The 18,485-nt window shown below is 45.3% G+C and overlaps 1 protein-coding gene across 1 annotated transcript in view; it reads left to right on the top strand.

Moving 5' to 3' along the window:
- Positions 1-396: 396 nt before the first annotated feature.
- The window catches only part of Dbx2 (developing brain homeobox 2), a 20,641-nt gene continuing 2,552 nt past the window's right edge, over positions 397-18,485 (top strand). Inside the window, exons 1-3 of the mRNA XM_012516311.1 lie at positions 397-436; positions 1,957-2,052; positions 13,816-14,003. Coding sequence (XP_012371765.1) covers positions 397-436; positions 1,957-2,052; positions 13,816-14,003 — 324 coding nt within the window. The remainder of the gene's footprint in view (positions 437-1,956; positions 2,053-13,815; positions 14,004-18,485) is intronic.

Raw genomic sequence — 18,485 nt, 5'->3', positions numbered from 1 at the left:
CTCAGTCTCTCAGAATCTCAGGATTAGACGTGTGTACACCGCTCCGTGCTGGACATCAAGCTTTGATCCTTGTTCTCTCCTTAAAACTAGAGAAAGGTTCTGTTTCTTGCTTTACAGGAGAATGCCTTCAGTTACTGAAAGTTGGACTGTGTCTAATGTGCTAGGAACTCAGCTTGGTATATAACGACAAAAGCAAGCACCCACCTTAGGAAATCTTGAGCCACACTTATATTGTATTAAAACGACTGTATTAAAGCACATGGTGTATTTAAGGCACTTGACCAAAGCTTGGCACATGGTGAGTCCTCAAGAAGGAGAGTTACCATTCACGACGCATGGCGTTCTTTACAGCTGTTCTTCATCTCCTGAGAATCAGAGACCCAAATTTCACCTAAAATGTTAAATTCAGATGAAGCGATTTATCATTTCTATGATGGTATTATGTCAAAATAGCAGGAGAACTTATACTAACAATGAAACATGAAAACTTGGTAAATCATTTTGGACACCAAGAAGTCTCTCTTTCATACTTTTGCTACAAGCTAACCATAAGTATTCCACACATTTCTCTTGGAAATTTATGAATAACACAGTTTAATGAAACAAGAGAAACAGAATTATGTGACAACTCACTATACTGCAAACACAAACGCTTTTGGATTTTATACTTTTCTCAAAATGTTATTTCTGAAGTACTTTAAGGCATGTAAATAAGATCAGAAACATCACTGTTACACAACTACTCAGTAAATTAATTGTTAACAATTGAGGATTCCAAGTAACTATGTTTCAAATAACCTGAACATAAACACTAAAGTAATATATTTAAAAATTCAGTGTAAAGGTATAACATGTTTTTAAGTTCTGAGAGGATTTGACTGACTTTGTCAGATACAAAAGTTACATTTTTTGTTGTATAGGTCCTGCTTTATTTTGGTCTTAACCATCCAGCAGAAAATTATAAAAATGAGGTATAAAAAGTAAAGCTGTATTAATATTCTGAACTGTAAAAGGCTCAAGTCAACAACTTCTGACATTGCCAGAGTTCTGCTGATAACCCACTACTGTTATGGACTACTGGACTATATTGGATTACTTTGCTGAATTCATGCACCTACAGTATATGAATGACAATGGATACCCATCTCTGACAAAAGTAAACAAAAAGGGGCTATAAATGGACCATTTTGTGATGGAAAAAGTATATAGATCTGTATATACAAAATAGCATAGATATATAGTTACTTTCTCTTAGTTCAATGAGAAGTAGGTCTTGAACTAATAGTGTTTAGACAAGATATCATGTCTGCATCTTGTACTGGGAACAACTACTACAAAGACAACAATATGCAATATATTAATTATTGTAACTGTCCTGCTAACCTGTTTTGAAACTAATTGCTACTTCCTCAATAAAATTATTAAAATATGAAAAATTATTTTTAATAGGTAAATACTTAGAACTACTTAACATGATCTTTAGCTACTTAACATAATGTCTAGTCACAGGTCTCTTTAAGTTGAAGTGAATTTGGATGCAGTATTTCGTTGTCTTGTTGCACCGGGCACACCTCGAGTCCCGCCAGTGTGTGTGGCCAGTAGGTGCCGTGCAAACAGGGCAGAGCAGACCCTTCATATCCCAGATTGCTCTTGGATGGCGTTGCTGTGGGGACATTAGATATTTGCTGTTTATAATTATGGCCACACAGAAAGTATATTAGCAAGTGTGGGGGATGAGTTTGATTTTTTCCTGTCGTATCTTGCAAATCTTGATGCAATTACTGAGCCAGCATTTTGGCCAGTTATGCATCCTTAAAATGACCTCAATTTCCACACAAGTTGTAACTGAGGGAAGTCCCAGGAAATGAAGGCCTTCTGCCCCATGACTTAGGAAGCTGCAGTTTTGGATATTGCCTGAACGAGAAGTAATCACTGGCGTGTATGCTTTCTCCACAGTGCCTTCCAAGCCCTTTCTGCTGAGTGCCCCTCCATTCTGCTCCGCGTGCTGTGGTGGGCCCTGCCGGCGCTCCGCCTCCCCCGCTGCCTTTCCAAGTAAGTTTTAATGCTTCATCGGCAATGCCCCAGCTATTCTGTAAGCCAAAGCAGCAGGATTTAATGTGCTCGGGGAAGCTAATTAGTAATGCAGCGGCAAGCAGCTAATTCCCCCCTAGAATCACAGCGATCCCATCCAGGACGTTTCCAGAGATTTATCAGACCTCAGCTCGGGGAGCACTTGTGAGTGCCTTCTAATGGCCTTGAGACCCAGGGCAGACACACGGGGACCAGTCAGGCTCTTTCTGAAACGGGTAGCAACACCCTTCTATAGAGGAGGACATAGAAAGGAAGAAATTATGTTGTATGATATTAACACTTCTGCCCAGTTTAAAAGTGACCCAGAGTTACTAGATGCTTGTGGAAAACAAGTGTAAATTGTCGAGTTCATAAACGGAGATAAATACCTCCTGTGGATCGCTTGAGTAAAATGGTCGGAGCTGTGGGAACGGCTTCCAAAGGAACTCCAGACATCATAAAAGCGACACGGCTGCAGTGCGTGGCGGCGGCAGGAGAGTGACGGGCTCTCCGGAGTGCTTGGCACGGTGCGCATGCTCACGCAGGTGTGTGCTTAGCTGCAGGTGAGGGTCACGGTGGCCTCGCGCTGTCTGGGGAGAGTAACAGTCTCCAGGCTGCGGATTTGAGATTGTAATAAAGAGGTCCAGCAGACGGGTCCATTTATTTGTTTATTTCAGCTGCCCAAAAGGAAAGGACACCATGCACTGAGGCTGACAGCCCTGTCGGTGATGAGCGCAGGCTCCGGTGCAGCCGAGCTCAGATCCCCGCCACTGCTGGGTCTGTGTCTCAGGAAAGCTTCGGCGAGCAGGCGCGGCAGAACGGTCCCCGACAAGCCAGGCAGCAGACGCTGGCGGCTCAGTGAGCTGCACGTCTCAGAGCCTCTGTTTCGGGGCTGCTACTTTCCCACAGAGCACTTCACATGGCTGGGCCCGGCCACAATGGGCGGCAGACCCGTGACCGATGCTTGCTTTCACTTGGCTCATCCACACGCGACCTTACCACGATTTTTCACTCTGCAGATGAACCTTAGGAGCCATTTCACATGGAAAAGCCCTGGGCAAGGGTCAGTTGCCCTTTTGTATGGTCATAAAGTGAGGCTCTGTGTGCCAGTCTTTTCTCCTGTCTTGCATTCCAAGTGAATTTCTGGACATCATTTAAAGCCCTTGACTGAAAATAAAGCAGTGAATGGAACTGACTTTTATAGACTCATTCTAGCTCATCTTCCCATGTAACCCTGTCCACCTGAAAGGGGATTTAGTGGGTGAGCTGAGAGTATCCAGGGCCCTGCTGAATGCGTAGGGCCCATTCTCAACTGCGGGGATTGTTTATTAACCAGGACTGATACACTGCTATTTTTGAAGTGATCTATTGTCCATTTAACTAGGATATATTGAATTCAAATTGAAAAATAGAAACCATGACTAAACCTCTTACTCGCTGCTTCAAGGTGGTCTGCTCTGAGGGTGATGGAGAACTGCTGTGCAGATTAAGGAGCCATTTATCACTGCAGAGAGCATGAGGCAGAGTCCTCGGGAGTGCAGGCTTAAAGCGCAGGGTCCGTCATTGTATCGTAGTGGCGTCTCCATGGAATTAAATCTTTTCTGTTAGATTTCGTGAGGAGATTGAAAGAGGTCTCACGCTCAGTACTGCACTGGTGGTGCAGTTCAGGTAAATGCGAAGGGGCAAAAGTTGGAGGTAGCAGGTGAGTGGGTGAGGATGTGTGTTATTTTATAGTGGTGTTTGAAGTTGTTGAAAAAGTTGGGTCTGCTTAATTGCTACAATATGTAACAGTGATGCAAAATGTATTTCCTGTATGCCTCCTCATCTTCTCAGCGGCCCTAAAGGTTACTTTAAGCAGGTCTCCTTTTCTTCCATGCACAGTCCTCCTACTTTGTGCCTTTGCGTGACTGTTACAAATTACAGTGTTGATCCCTGGAGGCTTAAAGTCCCATGTCCATCTTTTTAAAATAAATACACAAGCAGAAAGTTCAGTGAAGGTCAGATCAAGGGCAGAAAATGCTACACTTGGACTGTCTCCCTTTCTGAAGTTGGGATTTAAAAGTTTAAGATGCAAGTACTTTAATAGATGTTAGTATCTCATATGATTAGCTGTAACTCTGAAATGAATTTCTTATTTTTGTCTATAATATTCATACTGGCAGAGACTAATCATGCGACAGTGGAATCGTCCTGTCAGGAGAGAATTTTACATAAATCACTCTGCTACCAAGGGGCAGTTGATGAGGTTTACATCTGTACAGTCCTGTTTTTCTAAGGGCATTACTGGATTTTCTTTCCTTTTTTTTAATAAGGACAAAATTTATGCCCAAGCTTTTAAATTATTTAACATTGTACAAAAAAAAAAGAAAAAAGAAAATGAAAGGTTGAAGTCAACTTGCTTAAGTTTCAGTTCAGCCAAGCTAAACCTTGCAGTCAAACTTGTAATGACCAACAACATTGATGGCCCTCGCCATTGTTTCAGTGCTGACCGACCTCCCCGTCCTGAGGCAGAGAGCAGATGCGCACACTTGTGCCTGCCGCCGCGGAGACAGCCTTGGGCGCTCTGCGAGAGCCGCGCGCTGAGCGCGGGTGCAGCTTTTCTTGCCTTCCTAGATTGGCGACCAGCTCTTGTTGCATAGTGGAAGCAGTCACTCGCCAGTGCCGTTCTCACCTGCAGTAAATGCTTTAATGGGCTGCGTAAGCTCGACCCTTAACGTGGGAAACTCAAAGCCGGGTAAAAGTTTTCTCCTCCCGCAAAGCCGCGGATGGAAATTCTTTGATATTGCATGCATAAGGTTCTTTTCAAAATAGCACATTTCTCAGCTAAAAATGAAAGGGAAAATTGTGGAGATTAAAGTAGAGAATGTCTTTTAGAAAAGCCATCTGAAAAATACAGGCATCTTAATGATGTAGGCTAGCTAGGTAACTGAATCAATCAGAAAATCTTCTCACTTTGTCGTGGAGCACCCAACTTGAATTTGAGCTTTCAAGATATTTTATACCTTAGAAGACTTCAGTCTGATGCAGCATCTTAAATATGTGGGCAGGGAAAGCCTTCCTGTGGGACAAACTGCCCTGTTTTTCTTGGTAGATAAATGTCTTACGTTTGAGGTTTCTTAGTATTACCCTTTTTCGTAAAGACTTAAGAGCATGTTTGACTTCAGGGTTTTGTTGAAGGCAGCAGGGAAGGGACAGTTATTTTATTGTGGTGAATTTAGGTTGTTCTGTGAGTTTCATTGTCAGAGGCAGAAAGTGGTCTAATTAGTATTCTCGCCATCTGACCTGGCTGTTTCACAGCGTTCAGCTGGAGTTGAGTGGGCCAAGGAAACAGATCAGATATGAAAACCCACACAAATCTCGCATGTATCTGTGTATGTATCTCTAGAGAGCTTGATCTTTGTCTGTCTTTATAGATATATAGACAGTTCTCTAGGGAAAGATAGTTATAGATATCTAGAGATTTAGAGAGAGAGAGAGAGATCTAGATATATCTAGATACAGATATACAGAGATAAATATCTCAGTAAAGGGCTCAAGTCTTTTTTCTAGTAAAGAAGCCTAATTATGTTGTCTGAAACATAATTGAGTTTGTTCAAAGGTTGAATTTAGGTATTGACTTCTTGAAAGGGACGAGCAGGCATTCTGCAGATAAATGGCACTCAGTCAGCCAAGAAGAATGTTCAAAGGAGCCAAAGACTCAAAGACAATTGGCCTTCCAAGTAGACGGCTCTATTCAGCAGCTTGCGAGGCAGCACAAGTGTTGGAGCAGACTTCCCAGAGTGGGGGCCTTTCCCCCCAACATTTGGTCAGAGGTGCGAAGTGCTTGATTTTGTCTTAGTTCTTTTTCTGAGCATAATATGATGTGTGATAGGGTGGTTGTGAAGAGCTGACTTGAGCTTCCTATTAGAAATAGGGAAAGCGAGAATGCAAATAGGGGTCAGCGAGAATTGGCTGCATAGAGCCAGGCAGGAAAGGAGGGTCCTGACAGCGCGTGATGATGTTGAGTTGGGCTTTCGGCAGCAGCCTGTACAGATGAGGGAGGTGACTGTCCTTTTCACTCTGAAGTGGTCAGATTTCTATGCCTGTTCAGTTCCAAGGACTCACTGTAGAAGGTGCATTCAGCAAACTCAAAGACCAGTTAAGGGACAGATGTCAGCTGGAACATATGACTGACTACTCAGGAGTTCCAAAGGGAATTGGACAGTTGGCCTAGAGGCAAGAAATGATAGGACACATGACAGCTATCTTTAAATTAGATATACTATGTAAAACATACATATAAATAGTAAGTTTGGAACTAATAGTAGAGTTTAGAGGAAGTTAACTTTGGGGCTGATATATGGGAAATGTAGCAAATCAAGCTGATAAGTATATATATATATATATATATATATATAGCATCTCAATAGTGGAGGTTTCAGGATAAACTTTTCTCTCTCTGGACTTCATATCTGCTGAAAGTATACCACACACATGCACACAAACATGCATATACACACATGAAAATAAGGGTAAGGAACTCTTCATGGTAGAGAAGAGCCTGAAGGTAGGAGATGAGAACTCACAACTCGGCAATGCTGGAGCCACAGACAAGAACTGTGCCTCGTCGGAGGAGAGGGGACCTCAGGCAGAAAAGGGACACACTGGAGGGCTTGCGCTAATGTGCGGTTGAGAAAACGGTTAATGGAGGCTGATAGCATTTTTGCAGCTTATTGGAAAGCCCTGGGACAGACCTCCTGTCGCCTCAGTTCTGAGCTGTTGAGCCCATTAAAGGGATAAAAGAATTTTGATTTTGAGAAGGCTGTTTGGTAGTCTACATCTTGAGTAGCCCTAAAAAATCATAAATATTTCTCCTAGAAGCCCAGAGAAGTCCTTGTTTCATGGACTTGATGTTATCTCTTTCTGTATAAATCCAGAGGGGCGCTGGGTTGTGATTTACTTTTAAATATGAAAAACTATCCAGGCAGAAAGCAAACCTATCACAACATGGTTATTAGGAGCAGGTTATCCACTCCTCCTTGGCCCACCGTGACTCCAGAGTGGCCTTTTGGGAGTAGAGCCTGGAGTGCAACAGGGTCATCAAGAAGGGCTGGGAATGCTGCAGGGACAGGTGCCACATGAGGTGAGTGACAGCTGTGCATGGCGGGGGGGACAGAAGCCATCACAGGGCTTCCTGAGCACTGGTGAAAGGGCACACTGGGCAGAGGAAGCTGCCTCAAGTGGAATTAGGAAACCAGAGATTGCAGGGAGTCTAGGTGCGTCTAGCCATGGCATGAGTTGCTGCTTTGGCTAGGACACTGCTGGACTGCCGTGCTAGAAAGGTGGGGAGGACTTGCAGTTGTTCACGCATGAGCTGATTGCTAGACATGACAAAGTCTTTTTTGTTATTTGGGATTGACTGCTGTAACTAGCACTGCCCTGTCTTCAGCATTAGAACCTGCCTTCTGGATGTCACCAGGGAGAATGGGAGGGGCTGGCTGTGCCGATTCTCCAATAGAAGTGGTTGCGCTCGCTCTCTCCTTCCTCGGCAGTTCTGTGCACGCACAGCACACCTCCGATTGCCGTGCCCTTGGCTAGGTCCTGCATACAACAGGCATGTGGACCGAGGCAGGAGGCAGCGTCGCGGGACCCAGAGAACCTCGCCTGTGGGAAGTTCCTGTCTCAGGGCATTGTGCCGTTTCTGTCACCCGCTGCTCTGTCCCCTTAACCACTTTGAAATCCTCTGGTGGCCTTTTAAAGGAGCTGGCTCCTTCTGCTTTGTATGTGCTCCCGATCGGACAGCTCCGCTTTCGGGAGCCTCTGTCTGTTCCTATGAAAACTAGATGGCAATATCTACCTCCGGTTTGTTGTAAAGATTACCTGACACGATGTATGAGCTTGGCACGTACTAAGCACAGGTGCAGTCCCAGATACGTGTGGAAAAGACGCATCATAAAATAATGATGTTACTGATGATGATACGGTCAAGCTGACAGGACCTGCAGCGCCTTGAACTGGCAGCCTCAGCTATTAAAGCCTCATCTATGCTAAAGCCTTGCATTCTGTATCTAATTTTTTATTATTAATTGTCACCTGGAAGTCACCATACAAGTCAGACATGTGTCATGAACTTAGGGATGATTGCAAGTGTTTGTTGTTTATGGCTTTTCAGTGGCTCCTGAGAGACTTTTTGCTTGGTTTTGGTTTCAGGGATCAGAACTCAAGATCTTGCACTTGCCAAGCAGGCACTGGTGCCCCTGAGCTATTTCCCTGGCCCCATTCCTGAGAAAGTTTTGAGTCACCAGAAAGTTCTTTAAGTTCATTTATGTTTTTTGCAGATGTAAATTTGGGCATCTATTTTTAGGTGTGGAAGGTGTGAAAATGGTGTGAGTTCAGTGTGGTCTAGCAGAGCTGAGCACACAGTCGTCCTCTGCATCCCTTCAGGAGCTGAATTAGACAGCAAGTGCTACCGTGCTACCTCCAGGCTACTTCCTGCACAACTCCCTGCCCAAGGCATCACCCAGGAGGCTTCTGCTGGCCTCCACACTCCCAGCCTGCTGCAGGAGCTGCTTTTCAGAGCCCTCCCGCAAGATTTCGCAAGCTCCTCTGCTGTGTTTGTGTGCTGGCTTCTACTAGGCAGTTGATGTGTGTCACCTCAAAGAGGCTGGGATTTTCCTGAGGACACAGATCCTTTTAGACTCCACAAAAAAGAGGGACGTTGGCCACATGTCATTTATGCTTTTGCCAACAAGAGAAGTGTTCTTTAGCCTTTAGAGAGAAGTGTACGCATGAAATATTTTAGGAAAATATAAATAGACCCTATTATCTCCTGCTCCTCTTTCTGTGTTCCTTGTTCCATTATGACTTTGCTCTAACATCAACCGTGGTATCCATGTAATGGTTAGATCCAGAGACGGCCCATCAGAAGCTCTTGGGGACACATGGGGGCCTGAAGGTAGTAATGGCAGCTTTGTAACGTGCTCTGGAAGGAGCTCAGGGCACGTCACTTTAGGGGAACAACACAAACAGAACCTGGACAAGTAGCGAAGAAAGGGAGGAGACAATCTTCCTGTCTCTGTTACGTTCCTCGCCTGTGCAACTGTGTGTTCTTGTTCTTCAGGGGCCACTGAAGTCTGGGGTCCAGCCTCTGAGTTAGCAGCTACCCGGGTCTCTCCATAGAGATCGCGGTCCAGTCTATGCCCGCCCCACAATTTTAGTATTTATTTTCCACACTGTTGAGAATAATGTGCTTGTGCATTTCCTTGAGGGGTATTTGCTTTCTCTTCATTTTAAAAATAACTGTTACAAAAGCCTATGGGTTTCTGTTAGACATCTCAGGAGCATCTAAGTGAGTTTTACTTCAACATGAGTCACAAGCTTTACTAACGAACTACGTAGAAAATAATAAATCAGATATTTTTCTGCTGCCTTTGTAGGTCTGTGAATTTTTGCCTTCCTGAAATGCTAGCTTGATCTCTTGGAGAGGTTTTCTTTGTCAAGTAGTTATAGGTGGCTGAGTTAGATAGAAATGTTACAGGCAGTCAGACAGGGCCAGGCCCTGAAAGAGATAGCGCAGAAGACAAGATACCTTTTGTCTCAGTTACTTTTCTCTTGTTGGAACAAAATACTCAACACCCAAAATCAAGGAAGGAAAGGTTTATTTAGTTCACAGTTAGTGGAGGGTTCGGTCCGTACTCGGCTGGCTTCCAGGGCAGAGCGGCACATGGCAAAGGTGGCTGTTCATGGCAGCAGAAAACAGCAGAGAGTGAAGGGAGGGGCGGTAGCTGAGGCAGCTAGTAACCCTCTCTCCCCTTGTTAGGTCTGTGTGAAGATTGTCTGCCGCAGGGCTGGTGTACTGCGCACACCCACAATGCCAGCATTGGATCAAGAATTAATCAGAAACTCTAGAAGCTATCCCATGAAGGCATGAGGCTTTGAGCGGACAGCTAGACACAAGCCACACCACCTTGCAAATGTGGGAGACAGGCATGTGGGCCAGACCTCAAGACAAAAGATTAAATGCATACATTCCTATAGATAAGCATCCAGGATTGACATTCTAAAGAGGTCTCTGCCACCTTGAGGAAGCCTGGAAGAGTGACTAACCCAGCATCCTACAGGACAAGCCCCTGACCTGCAGTCACGCCCGCTGGCTGTGTGACTCGCTTCCCCATTTGGTCCTGGATTTAATCAATTTTACTTGGGCAGTTGTGCTTGCAATTTTACTGGTTGACCATAGTTTTGTCCCACCTCATGCTGACCTAGTGAGTTCCCACGATTCCCACCTTAGACCTGCCTCACCTCATGGTTTTGCTCTATAAAGCCTCTAGAGAATTCAGGGTCCTTGGCAACCCACTTGGGTCCCCTCTGTTGCTCTCTCAGAAAACTTTGTTTCACCCAGTAAATATGTTCTACTCTTAACCTGTTACTCCTAAAATTCATTCTTTGAATTTAGAGAACATGAACACATCCTAGGTATCTTTCAGGTTAGGAGTTTCATTCTTTCAAAATTCTACCCAGATTTTTCTGGTCTTCCTTGGCTCTAATCTGCCTTCCTAATTTATCCCCTGTATTCTTCCCAAGCGTGTCCTGCAGTCTGGAAACAGCAGGCTAGGTGAGACTCTAATCTCACCCTACTTCGTGCTAGTCTTCCAGCATCATCTCTCTTCTGTCTTTCCTGAGATGCACACCTGAGAAATTGATCTTCTGCCCTCTGCTGCCTATTAAGGCCTGCCTTGGCAGCCTCCCGGAGTTGCAGGCTTTCTAGCCTGTGCTCCATGTGCCTGCTCTGCTGTGGCCTGTGGAAGTCCTCTCACTGGGGTTGGCTGTTGGTACTTTTTTGGAGATTTCTTATTACATGCAGGATGGACTAGATTCGTCATCGCTTGTTACTCAGCAGCCACTCAACAACTCTGCCAAATTATTCCCAAAGAACTGCTCCGTGATACTTTGTGTCCGTTAGAAAATAGAACCAAACTTAAAATGTAGGTAGTGGACATGAATTGTTTGCACATAATTCTGTAATGACCTATCTTAGTGCTTATTTTTTGCCTTTTCAATCTTTTGTATTTAGTTACAAGCATAATACATTGTCCTATTTATTGTGTTTTTAAAAATACTCTTTTTCATTTGTTCCTGCCTGACCTTTGTGCTTCTCATCACTAAGGCTTCTTCTCAAAGTTTTGCTAGCTGCATAGTTTACTTGTCCACTTCTTAACCTTTGGATATTTAGTGGTTTTCTCTTAATTTTTAATACTTAGCGCTATAAAAACATTGGATTGGGTACATTTATGAGGTAAGAGTGCCAGCACGCAGGGGAAAGAGCCAGACTTGAACCCAGAAGTCTTGGTGTGAGCTGTGGGCCTGGAGCACCATGGCACCCTTTCATCCTAGTGAGTGAGAGCGGTGGCAGACTCTTGTCAGGGCGGAGTGAAATCCAGCTGTGAGGCAGCTTTGCGGGTCCGTACTGCGCAGGAGTTGCTGAAGGCCTGGATGCCATTCACCCAAATTCCTGGAGCAGCCTCATGGAACCAGCTGCAGGAGATGACCAGCTTCGCCAGGTCATGCAGCAAGTGCTAAGATCCAAACCCTGCCGTATGTTTAGCAAAGATTTGTGAAGAATGCTACTTTTAAGTAGTGGAGAGTTTCAGAGCCAGAGCAGAAGAGGCCATGGGCTCCTTCCTCTGGCCTCTGGCCTGCGTGCCTTGGCTCACACACAGTCTCTCCGTGGGCCGCACCAGAAGTGCAGTGTCTTCAGATTTTTACGCCTCCTCGTTCGCTTCTCTCCTCCACTTATACAGACACTGGGATTAAACTGGGCCCAAGTGGGTGATCATCTCGAGGTCAGCAGATCAGCAACCCTGATTCTCACTTGCAGTTTTGATTGCCTCAGACAGGCAGGTTCTGGGAATCAGCACGAGCCTTTTAGGGAGGCTATGCATTATTTTGCCTGCCATACTTGGCAAGCAGGATACGTCAGTGAATGATGAACTAATTCAGAGAAGCAGTGTTGTGCCAGCCACGACAGGCATAGGGAATGGTGTCTCCGACCTCCCGGAGTTGCTGATCAGTGGCATTCGAGGTAGCAGGAGGTGACTGACATCTTCCATCTCCCCCTTTGAACCCCAGCTAAGCTTTTCTCTGGCACCTCAGATTTAGTTCAGATTCTTTATTTTTCTCTCAACGCACTCCTACCCCCAGGAGCATGCAAAGTTGGTGAATGTTTAAATGAAACATTATAGTACAAGACACATTGCCAAGAGTGGTGGGATAAATGTGTTCAAAGCTGTGTGTGAGCATGCGCACATACATTTTGATTATTTGTACGGGGATTAGTGGCAATGTATCTTTCACTATATTAAACTTTTCACTTTATTCACTGAGTGTTTTGATCACAGCGCACTGAGTAGATGTTTCTGGTAGCTTCTGTCCAGGGGAAGTTCTGTGTGTCCTCCTCGTAGTGGCTGCACCTGGCACCAGAGCTTCTGGCTCCCCCCAGGGTCAGAATGACCGGGAAGGTAAATGTTCTGAGCTGACTCAGGTCAGCAAGCGGCCACAGCGGTGCAGCTAGACCAGACCCGCAGAACTGCTTCAGAAGGGGCGAGAGCTGTGGGCACGAGAGACGGAAGCAAGGGGCTGCCTGGGGCGGGTCACGGCAGTAGGTGTCTTTTACTAGAATACTTGTTAAAAATTGAAATATTCGCCACATTTTCTGATCACATCTTTTACTTTATCACACTTGTAATGCTATTTAAATAAATACCTTCTATTAGGTTTGATAGGTAATGAAAGCAATAAAAATTCATCTGTATTATTTCTCAGTGTGTAGTGTTGGACAGAGGGCTTGGTGTATGGTACGTATTCAAACACTTGTTGGAAACAGTGAAGGAATCAGTGAAGAGAGAAAAAGGAAGCACTAAATCCACGTGCTGCCTGTTCTGCCCTGGCCCGCGGTGACCTGGACCGTGGGCTTTCTGCCGTGGCGCATGGAGAGGGGAATGCAGGGTGTGCCCTCCCTGCGCCCCCTGGGAGCGGGAGCACGCATAGATCCTCAAGCTGATCTTTATCAAGAAGAGACTAAGAAGTACTGCTCGAAGCGTATAGACCGTGAAACAAGACAGTTTGCTCAAGGTGCAGAGGAGGCGGGCCCTGTGCTAGCTCAGAGAGACGGGTTTCTCTGACACTGACCAAGCTTTTTTTTTCTTTAATCTTTCGTTTTTTATTTTTTATTTTAATTTTTTAATTAATTTATTGGGAAACAAATAGCAATGAGACAGTTTCAAAACCGAGTAGCAGGACAGTTTCAATAATTAATACATTACATATTATTGTCTTCATAGTGGTTATTCATAGTACAAGCTGCAGACAGGATATCCTGTCCAGACACTATTAGTAAAAATCTTTCTCTTCATTGAATTAAGAGAAAGTAGCTGTCTATCTATCCTATTTTGTATATACAGATACAAAATGGTCCTTCATTTGTACCCCCTTTTTTGTTTAGTTTTGTCAGAGATTCCATTGCCATTTATGTATTGTAGGTATGTGAATTCAGCAAAATAATTCAGTATAGTCCAGTAGTCCACAGTAGTAGTGGGTCATCCGCAGGACTGGCAATGTCATAAGTTGTTGACTTGAGCCTTAACCATTATGCAAATCCGTGTGCAGACTCTTTAAAAAACTGGGGCTGGAAATCCCATTCACAGTAGCGACCCCCCTACTGGGCATCTCCCGGAGGAGCTGACCAGCTGTTGTGTTCTCCACCTCCAGGAGAGGAGAGCATGCTGCCGCTGCTGTCGCGGGACTCCAGCTCCAGAACTCGGAGGGGCATTCTAAGGAGGGCTGTGTTTTCGGAGGACCAGAGAAAGGCTCTGGAAAAGATGTTTCAGAAGCAGAAGTACATCAGCAAAACAGACCGAAAGAAACTTGCCGTCACCTTGGGACTGAAGGAGTCGCAGGTAGGAACGGCTCGCAGGGAGCCGCTGCTCCCGGCTGCCGGGGGGCGCGGTGGCCTCGCGCGGGCTCGTGCTGGGCGCGGCGCTGGAGCCTGTGGTGTCCTTGCAGGGCTGCTCATGACTTCTAGTGGGCGGAGGCGTATCTGATGGTTCCTATTTGCAAGTAGGTTGCTTGGTTAGAGGGGTAGGCTTTTTGCCTTTGGGCTAATTAATTTTTCCAGAATGAAGAAAGATGCTAAAAATGTAATATTTAAGTCATAGTGGATTTTTTGTTTTTTAAAAAGTTTTTGCTCTATATTCAGAGACGCAGGTCAAATAATGTACTTCAGCTGTAGAAACCAATTTTCCTGTCTGCTCCTTACCTTCAAATCTAAAATCAAAGCATGAATGAGTGACACCTTTTAATGGTTCTCACTGCGTCAGCCTGGAGTTTGTGCCATGTAGTTATGCTGTGTCACGTTTGTCACGCTTACCTTTCTTGTTGCTGGATATTTTATGTAGTTGAGAATGAGCTTTCTGATGATTCATATGATATAAATAATTAAACTTTATTAAAATGCTGGCATTTTCCTCTTTCCCTACGGTCACCAGGCAACATGACTGGTGACACCCATTTTCTAGTTGAAGTGTAGAGCAGAGAACAGAAGGCCGGTGGCACCCATAGCGAAGCTGTTGGAGACCAGACAGCCATCCAGGAGCCTGGCTCTGGGACCTCTGTTCTTAACTTGGAGCCCCCCGTGCCCCAGAGCAGGGCGCCCACTGTGCACACAAGGGCATCCGTCCCGGTTGGGGTGGCCGCCCAGAAGGGGCAGGTACTCCTGGTGCTGGGACCCCTGTTGTCTCTAGGACTCAGGAGAGGTTACGCTCCTGCTTCATTCTGTCTCGGAACTGCAAGGCTACGGCGGATTCTATACCTTGCTGTGCCCTCCTGTATGGCTGCTTCTCAGCCCCCCCCCCCCACCGCTTCCCTCTCCCCAGCTAGCCCAAGACACCTAGATGTGTAGAGCTGTACACCTGTCACACTTAAGCACTGTCTCCGTTCCGCTCACCCCCACCCAGGCTCTATGTAGCCGCTCTCCTCCTGCAGTCTCGCGCTCAGAACTGGGAGTGTGTAACCGCTCGGGGCCAACCGGCCAGTCAGGCTTAGATGCCTCCGCGTTGCCAAAGCGCCACTTGTGCTTCCTGTCTGGGCTGTAATGTTTGGTAGCACCCCAGATTCCTGCAGCAGGCAGCCCACCTTCACCGGCATTTTCTTATTAGTGTAGAGGAACAGAAGGACTAGCAGAGAGTGACCGAGGCTTACCCTGCTGTCATCCCCCTCTACAGAGGATGGTGGCTTTGACTTTGGACCTCATTAGAACAGATTATTTTGTGTGACTCTCTCTTCATTCTTCCATTCCTTGGAAATGCTGCCCTCCCTGCCCTCCCCAGCTGGGCTCTTCAGAGTAGCAGGATGGAGGGTGCGGCCTGGTAAGGGTAGCTATCCGGAGCGTCTGCCCTCCTTGCTCCCTGGAGCCCATGGCTTCGGCAGGTTGGTGCCCTGTGCCTCAGAAAAAGAGCAAGAGCAATTATTGAAATTAGGTCCCCGTTTTTTTGTCTTAAAGAGAAAAAAAAAGATACAGAAGTTAAAAACAAGATGATAGGATATTAGCAACGGCTGTTACATTGCATAGTTACCTTTACAGTAGTTGCTCAGATTATAAGATACAGGCATGTAAGATTGATCAAACAATATAAGCACTAACTTCCTTTCAATGAACTAGTAGAAACTAGTAGTACAATTGTCCTAGGTATTGTGTGTGTATTTTAATTTTCCCTTCTTTTCTCCTTTTGTCCTTGTTATATATGCAATTTTGTGTGTGTAACAGATCCACCAGTACTTATTCTCTGAGGGTCTGCATGCAAATCACTATATTGAATGGCAGTAAGGGGAAATATTGATAAATGCCTGTAAAGAGGAATTTACACTCTTTGCGCCCATCAGTAACCTACACACCCAGTGAAAACTCAAGAAGAGTTGGTGACAACATAAGGCCACAAGCTACTGCAAGGGCACTGCCCGGTGAGCTGGACACTCTGTCCAGGGAGGGTGCTGAATCCCAATTGCAGAGCTGGTTATCATGCGGGGCTCACATCAGGGCCTCCCCGGACGTGAGAGCAGTGTCCTGGCTGTCCCCACCCCCTGCAAGCTTGGTGGGGGTGCTGCCTGGCCCTGGGAGGAGCTGTGGGGCGCAGGAACAATGTGGGTCGCACAGATCTGGGTAGCAAGCCGCATAGCTGGGAAAATACAGGCAGGTTTCAGAGGTTGGGGAGCTCTGCTTGCGAGGCATCAAAAGTCGAAGTAGATGTTGAAAGATAGAGAGCAGCCGGGTTTCATCTGACAGCGCCCTGCAAGGCGTGGAAAGCCGTGCTGGTCGGTTTCTGTGTGCCTAGGAAGCTACTCTTGAAGGTGGAGCGCATAACTGTGTCTTCATAGTTAGGGGAGATGGTCCTAATCTGTCCACTCACAGTTCTTACATAGGCACATAGTTTTAATTGTTTTACCTTTAAAATTTAAATGCCATAGAATGAGTGTTGTTGTTTTTTGTCTCAGTAAATTTTGTGGAACATTTCCAAAGTAGTTTAGCATTTAATTATTTCCATGTAGGGGCCAGTGAGGTAGCTCAGTGGTCTAAAGCGCCTGCTTAGGCAAGCTTAGGTCGGCGCAGGGGCCTATGGTTTGGTCCCAGGCACCCCATGCCGCGCCAGCCCTGCCCTCAGGGCGGGCTGAGCTGGCCCCCCAAAAAAGTATTATTCCCATGTATATCAGTTACATGACTAATACCTAATAGTTATCACGGTAAACTGAAAAGTGAAATTGGTAAGACAAAATGAAAGCTTACCCTCCTCCTTCCAGCGCCTTCTTACTCTTACTTGTTTCCACAGCCTTCCTCACCAGTGCTGTTTATACACTTCTCATTTCAATTTATGAAGCATACTGTATTATTTTAAACATGCTAATACATGGGTTGTGTATGCACAACCACAGCCGTGAAAACACTTGCCTGATGCTTACTGTGTGCACTTACTGTGTTCACTTATGTGAAGATTCTTCGAGAGAGCTCTTTTATTATGGCTATTTTAGAAGCAGAGAAGCTGAAACCCAGCCTTGTGTGTATATATTTCAAATACTAATGGGGTCGCACTGTGCATGTATTTCGGCTCTCCTTGAAGAACGTGAAAACCGTCTATGTAAGCCATGGTGCATGTCCTGGAGGGGAGACCAGGAGCTCCCCAAGGTCCCTCCTAGTCACGAGTGCTTCTTCCAGGGGTGGCTGTCACCCTGACTTTTAATGACACAGCTCAGGTTAGCCTGTTGGGTGCTTTATGTTGGTTAAGTCACTCAGTATTTATTCTTTTGTATATGGCTATTACTTCCATTATATCTGTGATATTCCCCATGTTGGTGCATGTGGCAGTGAGCTCCTTTCTCCTCCTGGCTGTGTCATATTACCATTCCACGGTCTAACACAGTCCACCCTACTGATGGTGGGCATATGTATCGTTGGCATTTCAGGCATTTAGGAACAGCGCTGCTGACAATCCATAGTGTTTTGTGCTTTGTTCCTGCCGTCAAATATTATGAGATGGATTATTCCGTGTCAGTACACATTGATCTACTTCATTCTTTGTGTGTATATGGTTAAAGATGCTTGTGTAACTGTATTATAAGTAATTTAGCTACTCTCAACTGAAAGTTACTTTCAACTTTCACTATAGAATTTCCTCCTTTTTTCTTTTTTTGAGGATCTCACTATGTAGTCCAGCCTGGCCTTGGACTTACTGTGTATCCTAGGTTGGCCTTGGACTCTTGGTGGTCCTCCTGCCTCAGCCTCTCAAATTCTGGGATCATAGGCACGGGCCACCACATCTGGCTTACTATTGAATTTAATTTCTTTAAAAATATTTTTGTAAGATTAGGAGCTAGGAATTGGTTTTATGGGCTAAGGTGTATTTTCTCTCCATAAATGATACTCTATTATATACTGTTATATACATTTTTTACTCTTATTAACAGATACTAAGTTTTTCCTAAATCTTCACTATGTATCTTTTTTAAAAAAAGTTGCCAGGTTTGGTAGCACACAGTTGTAGTCCCAGCAACTAGGAAGCTAAGGCAGGAGGATCGCTGTGAGTTTGAGGCCAGCCTGACTCACACAGCAAGTCAAGGCCATAGTGAACTGCAAAGTGAGACCCTGTCCCCAGAGCAAAACACCACCAAACAAAAAAGAGTCGCCAGCTCTCTGGGCAGTGGTAGCTATATTGTATCTTTGTCTGAATGTTCCTAACTAGAGGAACCTCAGGGGTTGCAGTCACTTCAGTGACCACTTCTAGTCTGTAAATCAGCCTCAAAGAAGCATATTTTTCTACCATATTGTCTTTTTGTTAATATATAGTGGTTATTTTAGATGTTAATAAAAATATATGTAAGGGGGCCGGGGAGAT

This window comes from Octodon degus, unplaced genomic scaffold, assembly GCF_000260255.1.
Source record: "Octodon degus isolate 3935 unplaced genomic scaffold, OctDeg1.0 scaffold00100, whole genome shotgun sequence".
In the NCBI taxonomy this organism is placed as follows: domain Eukaryota; kingdom Metazoa; phylum Chordata; class Mammalia; order Rodentia; family Octodontidae; genus Octodon; species Octodon degus.
This window is presented reverse-complemented; position numbering and strand designations above follow the sequence as displayed.